Here is a 16,775-nt window from a genome sequence, read left to right on the forward strand (position 1 = left end):
ACCCAACACTTCCAGGTAAAATTATACACATGCACACCAATTAACCTTCCTTTCAAGGTCACACCATATAAAAATCAAACAAAATTACACAGAGTCATTTGAAAACCTGCCTTTTCTGTACTTTGTAAATTTTTTTCCATATTAAATACATAACCATGTCTTTGATAGTGGTGTTGCAAGGTCCAAAGATACGGGCACAGGTACCATATCTCCAGGCAAGTTGTTATACAAAGGATACACATCTTTCATGGATTCTAAATTATCTTGGTGGAGTATGTTTTGAATGTTGATTACCTGAAATAAATCAAAAGATCAGTTAGAAAAGTCAATAACATATCAACAAGCATATACAATCAAACCTGCATTAGCAACCATCTGAATAAAACAATTTCCTATCTAATGTGACCAGAACTTTTCCTCTCTGTAAGAAATTTACCATACAAATGACTATGAATAAGAAACCATCTGTCGAACGTGACTGTCAACCATCATTTCTGTGTGCCAAAAACCAAAAACTACCTCTGTCAGCAACTTTCTTGCTTTTTCTCAATAAATGTCTATATCATTTTGCTACATGAAATGCTAGGATGATCATGTGACAATCACATCTCCTGTAAGTTAGAAGAACCACCCCGTTTAGTCTATTGACAAATGAAATAACCTAATTTTCCAGTTCAACTTTATAACCCTAAACTGGTACCTCTGTAAGTGTATTGATCTGTGTGAAAATATCAGATGTTGTGAGCAAATCACTACAAAAGTGTAAATATCATATTGGTGTGAAGATCAAGCTATTTTCGGCACCATACTCTAGAACACTGAGCATGAGGTGTCAAACGGAGTTTATGACAGAATAACAGGCATCATGTGGTTATTGAAGCACATCACTTGCTGGATAGGAGCGAGTTCTGGCCTAACATACCATGCTTCTACAAGTATATCAGAATTGTGGAATATTCACAAAGTTTTGACCTGCTTCATAACAAATTGATAGAAAATGGATGTTAAACAAATCCATTGCCAGTGTACTTTTTTTTCTCATTTGAATTGTTTGGGCTTAAATCTTACTAATGTTATTAGCACTGATCGTGAAGGTTTTGGCTTATTACAACTGGCACATGAAGACATGAACCTCTATTGTTTACTTACAATGAGAGATAAATGTTACATGTACCAGAACTTAGCATTGGCTACCTCAGAGTGCTTCAGACAATAATTAGAGGAAAATTTATGTCACAAGGAACACCCTAGAAGTCAAATATCCTTATTAACACTTGAGGTTACAGCTTGTGAAATCAATTCTGGGTAGAAAGAACAATCATAACATACTGAACTTCAAGATTAAATATATCACAATATTTAACATGAGTCTACTTTCACTTTCTCTTTCTCTCTCATTGAAACTGTATTAAGAAACCAGCTGTCATATGTGACCTTATTCATTGCTTCCCTCAGAAGGTCACATTATCAAAACATCAACATGTGTATCGAAGCGAGTCCCTTATCTGGTGAAGCAGAGCAACATTCATATCTCATACATCTTGAGTGACAAGTCATTAAAAAAAGTGTAATATAGAAGCATTAATTTTCATATCAATCCACACATAAATATGTCCATGAAATGTTAAAATCAATATAGAGATTTATTAATCAATATCTCTCCAGGAAGTCAACTGTCAACAGGATAATTATATTCTTTTTAAAAAAATCATGAAATTTGAGCCCATGAAAAAACAATTTTTTTTTTCAGTACATGAGAATTTCAAGAATCATCTGTCTTTTGTGTATAACTTATAGCTGAAAAGAATCAAGAATTATCAACAATACTTATGAAGTATTTAAAGAGATAAAATGTTTAAAGGCCAGTCACCAGGAACACAGAAGGATGAAAAAGCTTTAGGCTTGGTAATGGAATAAATGGAATGGCAATGAGCTACGAAAGTCAAGCAGACCTATCTCCAGAAGCTTGTAGTCACAACAGGATTACTCTAGCTATCTATATATAGTTATCATCCTTTTCTCATTAATATTCACGGTTAAACAAATCTAGATTCACTTGTCAAAACATCCTCACTATAACTCTAATCCATATCTATTCCCATCAGAAAGATTAAAGTGAAGCTTTTAGAAAATCTGTTTCCATATTTAGTAATTATATGATTTTTTCAAGTGTAAAGGACCAACAAAATGTGTTTCTGCTAAATGCTGAAGAGCAAATAAAACATCAAACATCCTTTACCGAGTATTAAAGGCCCAATCAAACATCCTTTACCGAGTATTAAAGGCCCAATCAAACATCCTTTACCGAGTATTAAAGGCCCAATCAAACATCCCTTACCGAGTATTAAAGGCCCAATCAAACATCCCTTACCGAGTATTAAAGGCCCAATCAAACATCCTTTACCGAGTATTAAAGGCCCAATCAAACATCCCTTAAAGGGCCAATCAAACATCCTTTCAAACATCAAGTATTAAAGGCCCAATCAAACATCCAGTATTAAAGGCCCAATCAAACATCAAACATCCTTTACTAAGTATTAAAGGCCAAATCAAACATCCTTTCAAACATCCTTTAAGTATTAAAGGCCAAATCAAACATCCTTTACCTAGTTATCAAACATCCTTTGCCATCAAACATCCTTTATCAAGTATTAAAGGGCCAATCAAACATCCTTTACCAAGTATTAAAGGGCCAATCAAACATCCTTTACTAAGTATTAAAGGCCAAATCAAACATCCTTTTCTAAGTATTAAAGGCCAAATCAAACATCCTTTACCTAGTTATAATGGGCCAATCAAACATCCTTTACTGAGTATTAAAGGACCAATCAAACAACTTTAACCTAGTAGTAATGGGCCAATCAAAAATCCCTTACCTAGTTATAATGGGCCAATCAAATAACTTTTACCTAGTACTTCAGGACCAATCAAATATCCTATTACTTCGTACTAGAGAACCATTACGATACCTTAGAACACAAGTGCTCTATATGATCAAGACATCTGCATACAATACACAGAACTGTGTAAAAAAAAATAGAAAGTGTCAAGTAGCATTATGTCAAATTGAATTTTTGTCTGCTGAGCATGAGTAAACCTTTAGGAGAATGTGATACAATGATTGATGCCTGTCAAGATCATTATGCCCTCAGATGGGTTGATCTTGGTTTAATATATTGATTCCCCAAATACAGCCTCTCAGAACCAGCCGCTCTAAAAGAAGCTAGCTCACTAATTAACATTTAGAGATCTGATTCCATTTAGGAGACACCTTTGAAATGTCAACAACCTACTTTTCAGCCTGTAAGTGATTTTAAAGTAAAAAGTCATATGATGTAAGTGTAAAGAATTTTGATCCAACAGGTTTGTTTCCGTTGACTTTGTACACAATGATGCAAGGAATAAGCACAAATAGATGTTGCATCACCACATCTTAAACTGCAGACTAGAGCATAGAAAATGCTGACACAACTGGGAATGAAAAGGAATCTTTCATAACTGGTGATTTCTAAGAAAGGGTGATCACTCATGACACAAGATCTATCAGGAGGACTTATCATGATCTTGATCTCCCATGACAGACGAACTCTGTCTCGAATGACCACTGATCACTCACCAGATGGTCGATAACTAGTTGATCTCTCATGATGGTTGTCTCTGATGTAAGGCCGGTAACTCATGACCTCTCAAGATATGTGGTCTTTAATGAAAGTTGGTCTCTAATGAATATTTCTCATGACAGGTAATCGCTCATGACAGGTGATCGCTCGCTAATGACAGGTGATCTCTAATGAAAAGTGACCTCTTATGACAGGTGATCTCTCATGACAGGTGATCTCTAATGAAAAGTGACCTCTTATGACAGGTGATCTCTCATGACAGGTGATCGCTAATGACAGGTGATCTCTCATGACAGGTGATCTCTCATGACAGGTGATCGCTAATGACAGGTGATCGCTCATGACAGGTGATCGCTAATGACAGGTGATCTCTAATGAAAAGTGACCTCTTATGACAGGTGATCTCTCATGACAGGTGATCTCTCATGACAGGTGATCGCTAATGACAGGTGATCTCTAATGAAAAGTGACCTCTTATGACAGGTGATCTCTCATGACAGGTGATCTCTCATGACAGGTGATCGCTAATGACAGGTGATCTCTAATGAAAAGTGACCTCTTATGACAGGTGATCTCTCATGACAGGTGATCTCTCATGACAGGTGATCTCTAATGACAGGTGATCTCTAATGAAAAGTGACCTCTTATGACAGGTGATCGCTCATGACAGGTGATCTCTAATGAAAAGTGACCTCTTATGACAGGTGATCTCTCATGACAGGTGATCTCTCATGACAGGTGATCGCTAATGACAGGTGATCTCTAATGAAAAGTGACCTCTTATGACAGGTGATCGCTCATGACAGGTGATCTCTCATGACAGGTGATCGCTCATGACAGGTGATCTCTAATGACAGGTGATCTCTAATGACAGGTGATCTCTAATGAAAAGTGACCTCTCATGACAGGTGATCTCTCATGACAGGTGATCTCTAATGACAGGTGATCTCTAATGAAAAGTGACCTCTCATGACAGGTGATCGCTCATGACAGGTGATCTCTAATGACAGGTGATCTCTAATGACAGGTGATCTCTAATGAAAAGTGACCTCTCATGACAGGTGATCTCTCATGACAGGTGATCTCTAATGAAAAGTGACCTCTTATGACAGGTGATCGCTAATGACAGGTGATCTCTAATGAAAAGTGACCTCTCATGACAGGTGATCTCTCATGACAGGTGATCTCTAATGACAGGTGACCTCTTATGACAGTTGACCTCTCGTCAGGTGGTCTCTCATGAAAAGTGAAGTCTATGGACTTTTTTTCTCTCAGGATAGTTGATCTATAATGACGGGTGATTTTTCTGACAGGTGATCTCTTATGACCAATAATTTCTAATATCACAGTTGGTTTCTAATCACGGGTTGCTTCCCATGACAGGCAGTCTCTTATCACAAGTGGCTTCTAATACGAAAAAATATGGCAGGTGAGTTTTTAATGGAAGATGATTTATCATGACAGACGATCTCCAATGACAGGTCTTTTATAACATTATAATCTCCAGTGATAGCAGGTCTCTTTTGACAGATGGAAACAGGAAGTTCAAAAACAAACGATTATAAGAAATATTTTATTTCAAACCAGATCCTTCAGAATGGTAAACTAACAGAAAAAAAGATGACACAAAAAAATTTCATTCAACATACTGAACTCTAAGGAGCATTGTTTATGCTAGTTTTCTAAACATAATTAACCTAATTTTATCTTTATAGAAAACCCCATTTATAATTACTCTTAATTACAGAAAATACAAAGCAATAATTACCACAGAATACGGTAGATTTCATACCAAAATAACTATCACCATGCATGATCACAAAGGCTGCTCAACAAATACTAAATTTGAACACAGTAGATTGTCACATCAAAATAACCCATCATACTGGCAGTCGATCCACCAACATAACAAACAAAAGGTATCAAAGACAGCACCATAGGTACAACGTGGTTGTCTAGGTGACCACTTCGATATTGGGCTTGGCATGGTTGATAAGACATCATTACAGACAAAACAAAGGCTGCTTGCTGTGATAATCAAGAGAAGTATTATACACATATATAGTTCTAGGCCTTCTGTCAAATCTGTATATATCTAATCAATAGTAACCCACAAACAAAACATCACAATACTTTATCCACTGCTTCATCCACCGATGTAAACCTTTATACATCATTTTCAAATATACTAATTAGCCACCGAGGGTGAAGAGAATATGAAATAAAAACCACAAGATCCTATACACTAGGCTCAAATTCCAAAGCACCATTTCATCTCTATAGTACTGATCCTCCAATTTTCTGGACAATATCTGAATTAAAAATATTTACAAGTAACACAAATACAATTAAAATAGATTTACCAAAAGAACATGTGTAACCTCCATTAAATACCTGTGTTTATATCCTTCAATAAGCCCACATAGCCATTACTTTCTTATCTAAAGAGTCAAGTCAGACATGTGTCTGTTATAGCAGGATAATATCATAACCAAATATAATTTCATTCCATTTTGTTATATTTGAGGACAACAGTGTATAGTCCTATGATTTTACCAATTTTTTCTTTGATATATATATATCTTGAGCTACATTCATCAACAAAATCAAGTAAAATACAAACTTTCTAGGAAATAAATGAATGACACTAAAATATGACTTTTCAGTAATTAAGTAGGGTTTCAACTGATGTTTTGTTGTTATTTGTTTGTTCTGTAACATCATACAGGTAAAATTCTTCAGTTAAATAGTATACCAACCCAAAGACCAAATGTCATTTAACAAAGATAAAATTCTGCAGTTACAGAATATACAGATCAAAAACACATAATCCTTCAACAATAGAATGTTTACAATTTTACCTTAATCTGCAGACACACAAATATGGCACATGTTTGTAAGAAATATGAAATAATTACAAATGTGTTTCCAATAGGATGGATTTGTGACATCAGTAAAGCAATGTAGAATACCAATGTGTTCCAAATGGACATAATTGTCTTGCATAAGTAAAGTTATATAGAACAAGAAAGTGTTCCAAAAGGACATGTTTTTTTCCCATGTGGAGAGTTGAATATCTATATCCCATATGCCAACATATGCTTGACTCCTTTATGCCAACATATGCTTGACTCCCATATGCCAACATATGCTTGACTCCTTTATGCCAACATATGCTTGACTCCTTTATGCCAACATATGCTTGATTCCTTTATGCCAACATATGCTTGACTCCTTTATGCCAACATATGCTTGACTCCTTTATGCCAACATATGCTTGATTCCTTTATGCCAACATATGCTTGATTCCTTTATGCCAACATATGCTTGATTCCTTTATGCCAACATATGCTTGACTCCTTTATGCCAACATATGCTTGACTCATTTATGCCAACATATGCTTGACTCCTTTATGCCAACATATGCTTGACTCCTTTAATACTAAATAGGTTATAAAGAATATTGATATGCACATATTTATCATACAGAAGAAGAGCAGAGGTGCATGGTAGTTTCTCTGGAAACTGAGAAACAGGCTGGTCTATGTTGCCACAATTTGTCTTTGGGCAAGATACTATGGCCTTATTGTTCTGGATAGCATTGTTCTCGGTGGCATTGTTCTGGATGGCATTGTTCTGGATGGCATTGTTCTGGATGGCCTTGTTCTCGATGGCATTGTTCTCTATGACATTGTTCTGGATGGCATTGTTCTCAATGGCATTGTTCTCGGTGGTATTGTTCTCGATGGCATGTGACAGATCTCCCTTAATTATTCACTGTGGCTGCCACCAGCTATTTTTAGAAACTCTGCCTGTAAATGACCCTGACAGTTCATTGGGTGAAACACAGAAAGCACAGAAACCAATGTGTTCCAGTGGGACATGTTTGTCTTACCTAAGTGAAGGTAAAAGGATACACAGACTAAATATCATTCTCTAATCAGTCTCATGGGAATAGAGATGTATCTTCATCTAGTGATATCAATTACCACCTGTAGGCTCATAGAGACTCCCTAATTAAAACCTTCTGAGGGCAAAGCATTTGAGGGCACACAATCAACATGGCTTCCGTTGCAGAGGTTTGCCTCATGGTGATATACCTAATGTCATGGGTAGGTGGGTCCTGCTTCCATTGCAGAGGTTTGCCTCATGGTGATATACCTAATGTCATGGGTAGGTGGGCCCTGAGATCAAGAACCCTTCATTACATATACAGATTTCATTGCAGACCTAGTACAGAATACATCACAATAATCCAGCTCCACAATCTCCAGGAGTCTATTTTTTTCTGCGTTTCCAATAACTTGTTCGCCAAGTAAAACATGCCTTATCTTGCTCAACATGATCTCTGCATTCTGCATGCTTTAAAGGGAATTTCCTTCTAATAAAAAAAAATCATTCTCCTTCTCAGTCCTTCCTTCTTGTAATAATTTCTTGCCTCAGATAGTAATGTTGGAACAAGATTTTTACATTAATGCATTTCATACAAATGCATCAGCTCCAATAGACTAATCTTAAATATGTCTCACAATCTTACAAAATGTAGAAAAACACGTTATCTAACAAGGACATAGTCATCAAGATCCCGCACCCATGTTCGTTTGTAAAATATACACATTTAAAGTGAGCAACATGGATAACTAAAGTAGTGAAACCATTTCTTGTTTATATTCTGTATAAAGTTACATTGAAAGTGATCAAGATAATAACAGCTTAGAAGAACGATACTGTAAATATCAAAATCAGCTTATCATACCTTTATATTCCCTTCTTTTACCCAATGGTAAGGATAGAATATTTGTCATTTAATTTCAGCGATGCTGGATCAATCAATGATTCTATTACCACTCAAGTATGATGAAACAGTGAAATGATTTATATACATTAATGAAATACAATACAGCATCTAATAGTCAGATAAATAAAATTGCAACAAAGTTACAATCAGTAAAACATTACTTCAAAAGTTGGACTTCTAAAACATTTTGGAGATTCAGTATCATCAATTCATTAAGGATTTTTACCAACTGGTGAAAAGACCTATCGTTCTTTTTCTTTTTTTATCATTATCGTTATTATTTTTTTCCACGATTTTGTGGTGTCTAAATTTCCGCACTGGCAGGAGATATATTTAATTGGTAAGAGATATGTTTATAATCTTTAAAAGGTCTCTTATTATTACCTCAGAAAATATCCATAAGCCATCAGCCATTTAACTGCCTCATTAGATATTTGCAGAATTAGCCGATAACTGAAGAGAGTGGTTAAGGTACTAAGTCTGCTAAGCAAGTCTCATAAAAAATTTGATCATTCCTTTGAAAAAAGTGTGGAAAGCGATCCTTAAGACTGTTTCAAGACATCAGGCAATAGCGTAAGAGCACCATGATTAAATATGCATGGAATTCACAGTTGATCAGACCTGAGTGAGGAGATTATGTAAGAAGCTTACCAAAAAGATCTTATCAAAATTCCATTTGTTCCTTCAAATGATAACATGTTGAATGCATTCAGTAAGGGTGCCGAAAGATATCAGCCAATCATGTCACAGCAGCCTCATTAAATATGTGCAGAATTTGCCATTGATCAAACTTGAACAAGAGGTTAAGGTAACAAGTCTACCAAGCTAGTCTCATCATAATTCATTCGTTCCTTCAAAAGATAATGTGCAGAAAGCATTCACTTTGAGTGCCGAAACATATCAGCCAATCAGGTCACAGCAGTCTCATTAAATATGCATAGAATTTGCCGATAACCAAACCTGAACAAGGAATTAAGGTATTAAGTCTACAAAGCAAGTTTCCTAAAAATCTTATCAGTCTTTTGTAAGAAAATGTGCAGAAAACATTCCCATATTGTTTTTAAAGAAATCAACCAATCAGATCACAGTCGCCTCATTAAATATGTGCAGAATTTACTGTTAATCGAACTTAGGCAACAGATTAAGGTAATAAGTGTGCCATCCAAGTTTCATCAAAATCCGACCAGTTCTTGCACAGATATAATGCAGAAAGCAGCATCAGGAGAGAGGGAAGGACTGACACACCCATTTGAATTTCTGTCAACTTATTGGGCAGGGGATAATTACCAATTCCACCAATCATAAATTTGGCCCTAATGTGACTGTAGCATCAAAAATGCAGCAACAGCAGGTTTACTTTCAAGGCTTAGTATAATACTCTATCTGTCCAGTAGTTAGGCTAGTATATTACTGGATCTATCCAGTAGTTAGGCTAGTATATTACTGGATCTATCCAGTAGTTAGGCTAGTATATTACTGTATCCAGTAGTTAGGCTAGTATATTACAGTATTTAACCAGTAGTTAGGCTAGTATATTACTGTATCTAACCAGTAGTTAGGCTAGTATATTACTGGATCTGTCCAGTAGTTAGGCTAGTATATTACTGGATCTATCCAGTAGTTAGGCTAGTATATTACTGTATCCAGTAGTTAGGCTAGTATATTACAGTATTTAACCAGTAGTTAGGCTAGTATATTACTGTATCTAACCAGTAGTTAGGCTAGTATATTACTGTATCTATCCAGTAGTTTGGCTAGTATATTACTGTATCTATCCAGTAGTTAGGCTAGTATATTACTGTATCTATCCAGTAGTTAGGCTAGTATATTACTGTATCTATCCAGTAGTTAGGCTAGTATATTACTGTATCTATCCAGTAGGCTAGTATATTACAGTATCTGTCCAGTAGTTAGGCTAGTATATTACTGTATCTATCCAGTAGTTAGGCTAGTATATTACTGTATCTATCCAGTAGTTAGGCTAGTATATTACAGTATCTAACCAGTAGTTAGGCTAGTATATTACTGTATCCAGTAGTTAGGCTAGTATATTACAGTATCCAGTAGTTAGGCTAGTATATTACTGTATCTATCCAGTAGTTAGGCTAGTATATTACAGTATCTAACCAGTAGTTAGGCTAGTATATTACTGTATCTGTCCAGTAGTTAGGCTAGTATATTACTGTATCCAGTAGTTAGGCTAGTATATTACTGTATCTATCCAGTAGTTAGGCTAGTATATTACTGTATCCAGTAGTTAGGCTAGTATATTACTGTATCCAGTAGTTAGGCTAGTATATTACAGTATCTAACCAGTAGTTAAGCTAGTATATTACTGTATCTATCCAGTAGTTAGGCTAGTATATTACTGTATCTGTCCAGTAGTAAGGCTAGTATATTACAGTATCTAACCAGTAGTTAAGCTAGTATATTACAGTATCTAACCAGTAGTTAGGCTAGTATATTACTGTATCTATCCAGTAGTTAGGCTAGTATATTACTTTATCCAGTAGTTAGGCTAGTATATTACTGTATCTATCCAGTAGTTAGGCTAGTATATTACTGTATCTAACCAGTAGTTAAGCTAGTATATTACTGTATCTATCCAGTAGTTAGGCTAATATTACAGTATCTAACCAGTAGTTAAGCTAGTATATTACAGTATCTAACCAGTAGTTAGGCTAGTATATTACTGTATCTAACCAGTAGTTAAGCTAGTATATTACTGTATCTGTCCAGTAGTTAGGCTAGTATATTACTTTATCCAGTAGTTAGGCTAGTATATTACTGTATCTATCCAGTAGTTAGGCTAGTATATTACTGTATCCAGTAGTTAGGCTAGTATATTACTGTATCCAGTAGTTAGGCTAGTATATTACTGTATCCAGTAGTTAGGCTAGTATATTACTGTATCTATCCAGTAGTTAGGCTAGTATATTACTGTATCCAGTAGTTAGGCTAGTATATTACTGTATCCAGTAGTTAGGCTAGTATATTACTGTATCTATCCAGTAGTTAGGCTAGTATATTACTGTATCCAGTAGTTAGGCTAGTATATTACTGTATCTATCCAGTAGTTAGGCTAGTATATTACTGTATCTATCCAGTAGTTAGGCTAGTATATTACTGTATCCAGTAGTTAGGCTAGTATATTACAGTATCTAACCAGTAGTTAGGCTAGTATATTACTGTATCCAGTAGTTAGGCTAGTATATTACAGTATCTAACCAGTAGTTAAGCTAGTATATTACTGTATTTATCCAGTAGTTAGGCTAGTATATTACTGTATCTATCCAGTAGTTAGGCTAGTATATTACTGTATCCAGTAGTTAGGCTAGTATATTACTGTATCCAGTAGTTAGGCTAGTATATTACAGTATCTAACCAGTAGTTAAGCTAGTATATTACTGTATCTGTCCAGTAGTTAGGCTAGTATATTACTTTATCCGGTAGTTAGGCTAGTATATTACTGTATCCAGTAGTTAGGCTAGTATATTACTGTATCCAGTAGTTAGGCTAGTATATTACTGTATCCAGTAGTTAGGCTAGTATATTACTGTATCCAGTAGTTAGGCTAGTATATTACTGTATCCAGTAGTTAGGCTAGTATATTACTGTATCCAGTAGTTAGGCTAGTATATTACAGTATCTAACCAGTAGTTAGGCTAGTATATTACTGTATCTATCCAGTAGTTAGGCTAGTATATTACTGTATCCAGTAGTTAGACTAGTATATTACTGTATCTATCCAGTAGTTAGGCTATTATATTACAGTATCTAACCAGTAGTTAGGCTAGTATATTACAGTATCTAACCAGTAGTTAGGCTAGTATATTACAGTATCTATCCAGTAGTTAGCCAATGCCTAATAACATAATATATACTAAGTAATTAATTTACTTAAAAACTTTCCAAAATATCCCATTTCCTCAAAGAGATATTGCAATTGTTTAACACTAAATGCTACAATAAATTAGCAATATACATCATACACATTTCTGATTTTTCAACTGATTAGTTCCATGACAGGATGCAATCTGACCTAGATTGCTTTTGAATGAAGTAAAACAACTGACAAAGGTGTATGCAGGTCCAAATAATTGGAGTATTTTATGAAAATATTGCCAAGACTGATTATAGGCAGATTATCCTAAGGGGTATTTACCTATTTCTGAGTTCCTACAAAAGCCTTCCTACTGAGTCTTAATTTTTGTCAATATCAGAAATCTGCTGGATATAAGAACAATGTGTTATTGATTTCCTCCAAGCATTGTCATTGATCGGTACACAGGATGATGATACAACATCAACACATACTGCACTAAGCAGCGGCAAAACCTACGACCCGACTACCTAATACGGCCAGCCCGCAGTAAACATGTCGCGGGCAATTCATACACCACACTTGAGTACTAACTGTTACAGTGTCACGCCCAGCCTCAATGGTATTACCATGTCATAGCTTTTCCATAGAAAAACAAGTGATGAGTTGTTTGTGACAACTTTATCAACTTGAGTGCTTCTTAAATTAATTGGAAGGGTCACAGTAGATTAGCGCATGTGAAGATGATTCCCAAGAGATGCCTTACAGATCTATTGTTTCTCTATCCCCTGAGTAAATCAAATTGTGCAACATATCACATTATATAACGTGCATGTCTGGCCTATTGTTTGCCTGTTTTCCTGAATACAGACTATCCTGTTTTATCTTCATGCTACAAAATACATATATTTGTCACCAATACAGTACCAGTACTACTCTCTCATACAGTTTCAATTGATGTTCTAATGCTTTTCTCAGCAACCTAACATAAAACACAGTGTTTTTAATTAGTACATACCTAAATTAATTACAGTTCTATAAACAAAAATGCAGTTTATCAATATTGCTTACTCTTAATGTACATAAATATATATTTTAGCAATTAACATGCTAAAAAAGACTGTGCTTAAAATGATATTGCTAATTTCAGTTTTGCACGTTGCTTATTAGGGGGTGGGAATATATATCACAAAAGTCAATATATCACAATATTTGTCTAGTGACAGTTTTCAGTAATACAATATATAGCAGCTACATTCTACTACCATCTGAATGATTTAACTACAGAACTTTTGCAGAGAAACTTTTGTTGAAATCTATATTCAAGTTTTGATGTATTCTTAAACTTTTCGGGCATTATATAACTTCAAAATTATGTAGTAGTCATAAATTCATATAAACTGCATAAATTCAGCTATTGTTCCCGTATTTGTTCTACAAAAAATAATTCAAATATAATGAAATATAGAGCTATATATCAACATATCCATTTAGACATTGCAATATATTGTTTTTTGAAAACTACTTGCAACACCTACTCTCATTTTTTACATAGGAAGTATTCTGGATGCTCAAATTAATCAAAAAAGTAATTATAATGTACTATGCTTGTGTAATTTCAGTTTTCAGTATGATTATATACTCCATAGATATAGGAGTTTTAAGCCTTTATGTCTTCAAAAAAATGTCTTATACAGGGATTTTATTTGAATAGGAAAATTGTTTGACAATTTTGTGTGAAAAATTGATATAGTCTTTAAAGATTCTGTTCAATTTCTTTATAATACTTCAAAGCAAGGGTCCAGGGAGTATATTTTTCCATGTTTGAACCCAGCAATAACACAACCTATTAACCTTTAATATTCAATATGATTTATCTTCAAATGAATGACCTCTTTTGAATTAACTAACAACTATGATTCAACCTAGTGGTAGAAAAAGATCAAAATAGCTTGTTCAACTAGACACTATATCAATTATTTTGGAATTAAAAAATCATTTTTTGAATACAGACGTTATGTGAATCACTGGTATGGCATTTGTTTACAATTCTGAATAGTAAAGTAAGTAGGAGCCTATATACAAAGCGTGTGCTAAGCAGAAAGTAAAGAAAGACGGTCAAAGTTGTAACCTAACTTCTTCTCATTGATCCAGTCAATCTTTCCTCAGAGTTCAGACAGAAGCATTGGACAAAAGTGAACAGCTTTACCAACCTATGAAAATCTGTTTGAAATTACACAAGACAATGATGGCAGGCTTTGCACTGATCTACATCATTTCAGATACGTCATGTGGTCTGTATTTTACTCTCCTGCTGTCAGCATCATCAACACCAACTGACAACTTCGTGTTTGCTCACCAAGATCTATGCTTTTTTGTATGTTACACAAATGTTTCATGTTGAACCAATTTCATAACAAAATCTCCACCAAGCACATCACATACACAAGCTGTTGTTATCAGAAAGAGAAAGCTTATCAACACAAGGAAACTCTACCACTAGATACTCCAGTACATAGATGTATATACAAGCATTATCTATAAGGATCTTAAGATTAAATTTATCAACATGTTCAAAGTTTGCATGATGCATTGTTGACAATCATTACAGTATTGCCCGTTTTGTTTTTCAGACAGCCATTCCTGAGCTGAGGAATGCATACCATATTGATGAGTTATATCAGGCTATCTACAGAAAATAATCTTCACAATTGATTGAGAATATCCCAACTCTCCTGCTCTCAGTGTATCGCAAATATCAGGTATTCCTTCGCCCCTGTACCTCTAGCATGTTATTCTGGAACCCAATACTTGCCCACCCTCCTTCCTCCTACAATTATTACATGTAAACATATCATCATTCCTTCACCGTTACATATTACCGAAGATCTCTCCCTTATCAGTTCTTGCTCGTTATTTATTATCTAAAGTATCAGTTATATTTAGTGATTAATTACTATGTTTTAATACCAGAGGTGGGATAGCCTAACATTCTACACCAGTATGAACCTGGCCATTAATTTGTAAATCTGCAGATAGTTATTGTGTACTACAGAGTAGCTCTTTATACTACACATAATACATACAAAACAACATATTCTATGTGCAGCTTTATAAAGCATGTATCAAGACCAGGATCTCTCATGGAAGGAGGTAATATATTTAGTCATTGTTTAATCAAATTATATTTTTAGATAAAAATTGAGTTCAGTTTCAAAGGATTGTTTATTTTTTGAAGGAAACATTGTTTAATTTCTGTTTTTAAATGAAAAGATTGTTTTATTTACTCCTTTTTCTTCAATGCAACATTGTACAGATTTAACAGTTTTTTTTATGGCAGAGTCTAGTTTATAATGATATTGTTGTCTTGTTTTAATTGACACAATATTTAATTACCTCCCCTTGATAATACTCTATTGGATTGAACAATCTAGTTTTAAAAGAAAATTTTACAAACATGGCTGTTCCATTTCACCCTTTGCATTCTAATGTTCCATTTCCCTTCATGTTTTCCATTTCACCCCCTCTGTTCTGTTGTTTCATTTCAACCCTTGTTGCTAATTACATGGTGTACCATTTCACCCACTCTGTTCTGTTGTTCCATTTCACCCCCTGTACTGTTGTTCCATTTCACCCCGTTTTGTTGTTCCATTTCAACCCTTGTTGCTGATGACATGATGTATAATTTCACCCACTCTCTTCTGTTGCTCCATTTCACCCCCTGTTCTGTTGTTCCATTTCACCCCTTGTTCTGTTGTTCCATTTCAACCCTTGTTGCTGATGACATGATGTACAATTTCACCCCCTGTTCTGTTGTTCCATTTCACCCCCTGTTCTGTTGTTCCATTTCACTCCTTGTTGCTGACATGGTCTACCATTTCACCCCCTCTGTTCTGTTGTTCCTTTTTCCTAATAACATGGCTGTTCCATTACACCCCCTATGATCTAATGACTTATTTCCCTCCTTGTTTCTTATGACATGGCTGTTCCATTACATCCCCTATGATCTAATGATCTATTTCCCTCCTTGTTTCTTATGACATGGCTGTTCCATTTGATGCTCTTCTTTTAATTGTGGCTTGTTATGTTATTCAAATATCTCACATCCTTTTTTAACTGATGACTTTTCATGTTGTTCTATCTCACTTCATGGTCTTGGTGATAAAACAATCTCAAACCTTCCCTGTCACTAGAAGTTAATGAGATTTCACATTTCTCAGCCAAATCAACAATCCCTATATGAATACACATATCGGCCAAAGCAATCTCAATTTGTTTCCTGTGTAAGACTGTTTTTTGTAATGAATTTCAATAATGTAATTTATCTCTCTTTGAACCGATGATAATGAAATCTATACCATATACTCAGTCATCTTTAGTATTGTAATTATCTCGTGGTAAGTCTATACCTGGTAATGCTATATTAACTAAATTAAAGTCTACAAAAGTCAACAAAGGCAGCAGCATCATCCAGTAATAATCATATTCTTCTACATTTAAGTAAAAGGTAACATTCTGGTCCCTAAGGTCTTCT

General features: G+C 34.9%; 1 protein-coding gene across 1 annotated transcript in view; it reads right to left on the minus strand.

The window, feature by feature from the left end:
• LOC132548057 (mitogen-activated protein kinase 1-like) overlaps positions 1–16,775 on the minus strand; it is a 50,761-nt gene that overhangs the window by 20,009 nt on the left and 13,977 nt on the right. Inside the window, exon 3 of the mRNA XM_060211883.1 lies at positions 239–294. Coding sequence (XP_060067866.1) covers positions 239–294 — 56 coding nt within the window. The remainder of the gene's footprint in view (positions 1–238; positions 295–16,775) is intronic.

This window comes from Ylistrum balloti, unplaced genomic scaffold, assembly GCF_031769215.1.
Source record: "Ylistrum balloti isolate Yb309-2 unplaced genomic scaffold, AGI_CSIRO_Ybal_v1 Utg370000, whole genome shotgun sequence".
NCBI classification, from domain to species: domain Eukaryota; kingdom Metazoa; phylum Mollusca; class Bivalvia; order Pectinida; family Pectinidae; genus Ylistrum; species Ylistrum balloti.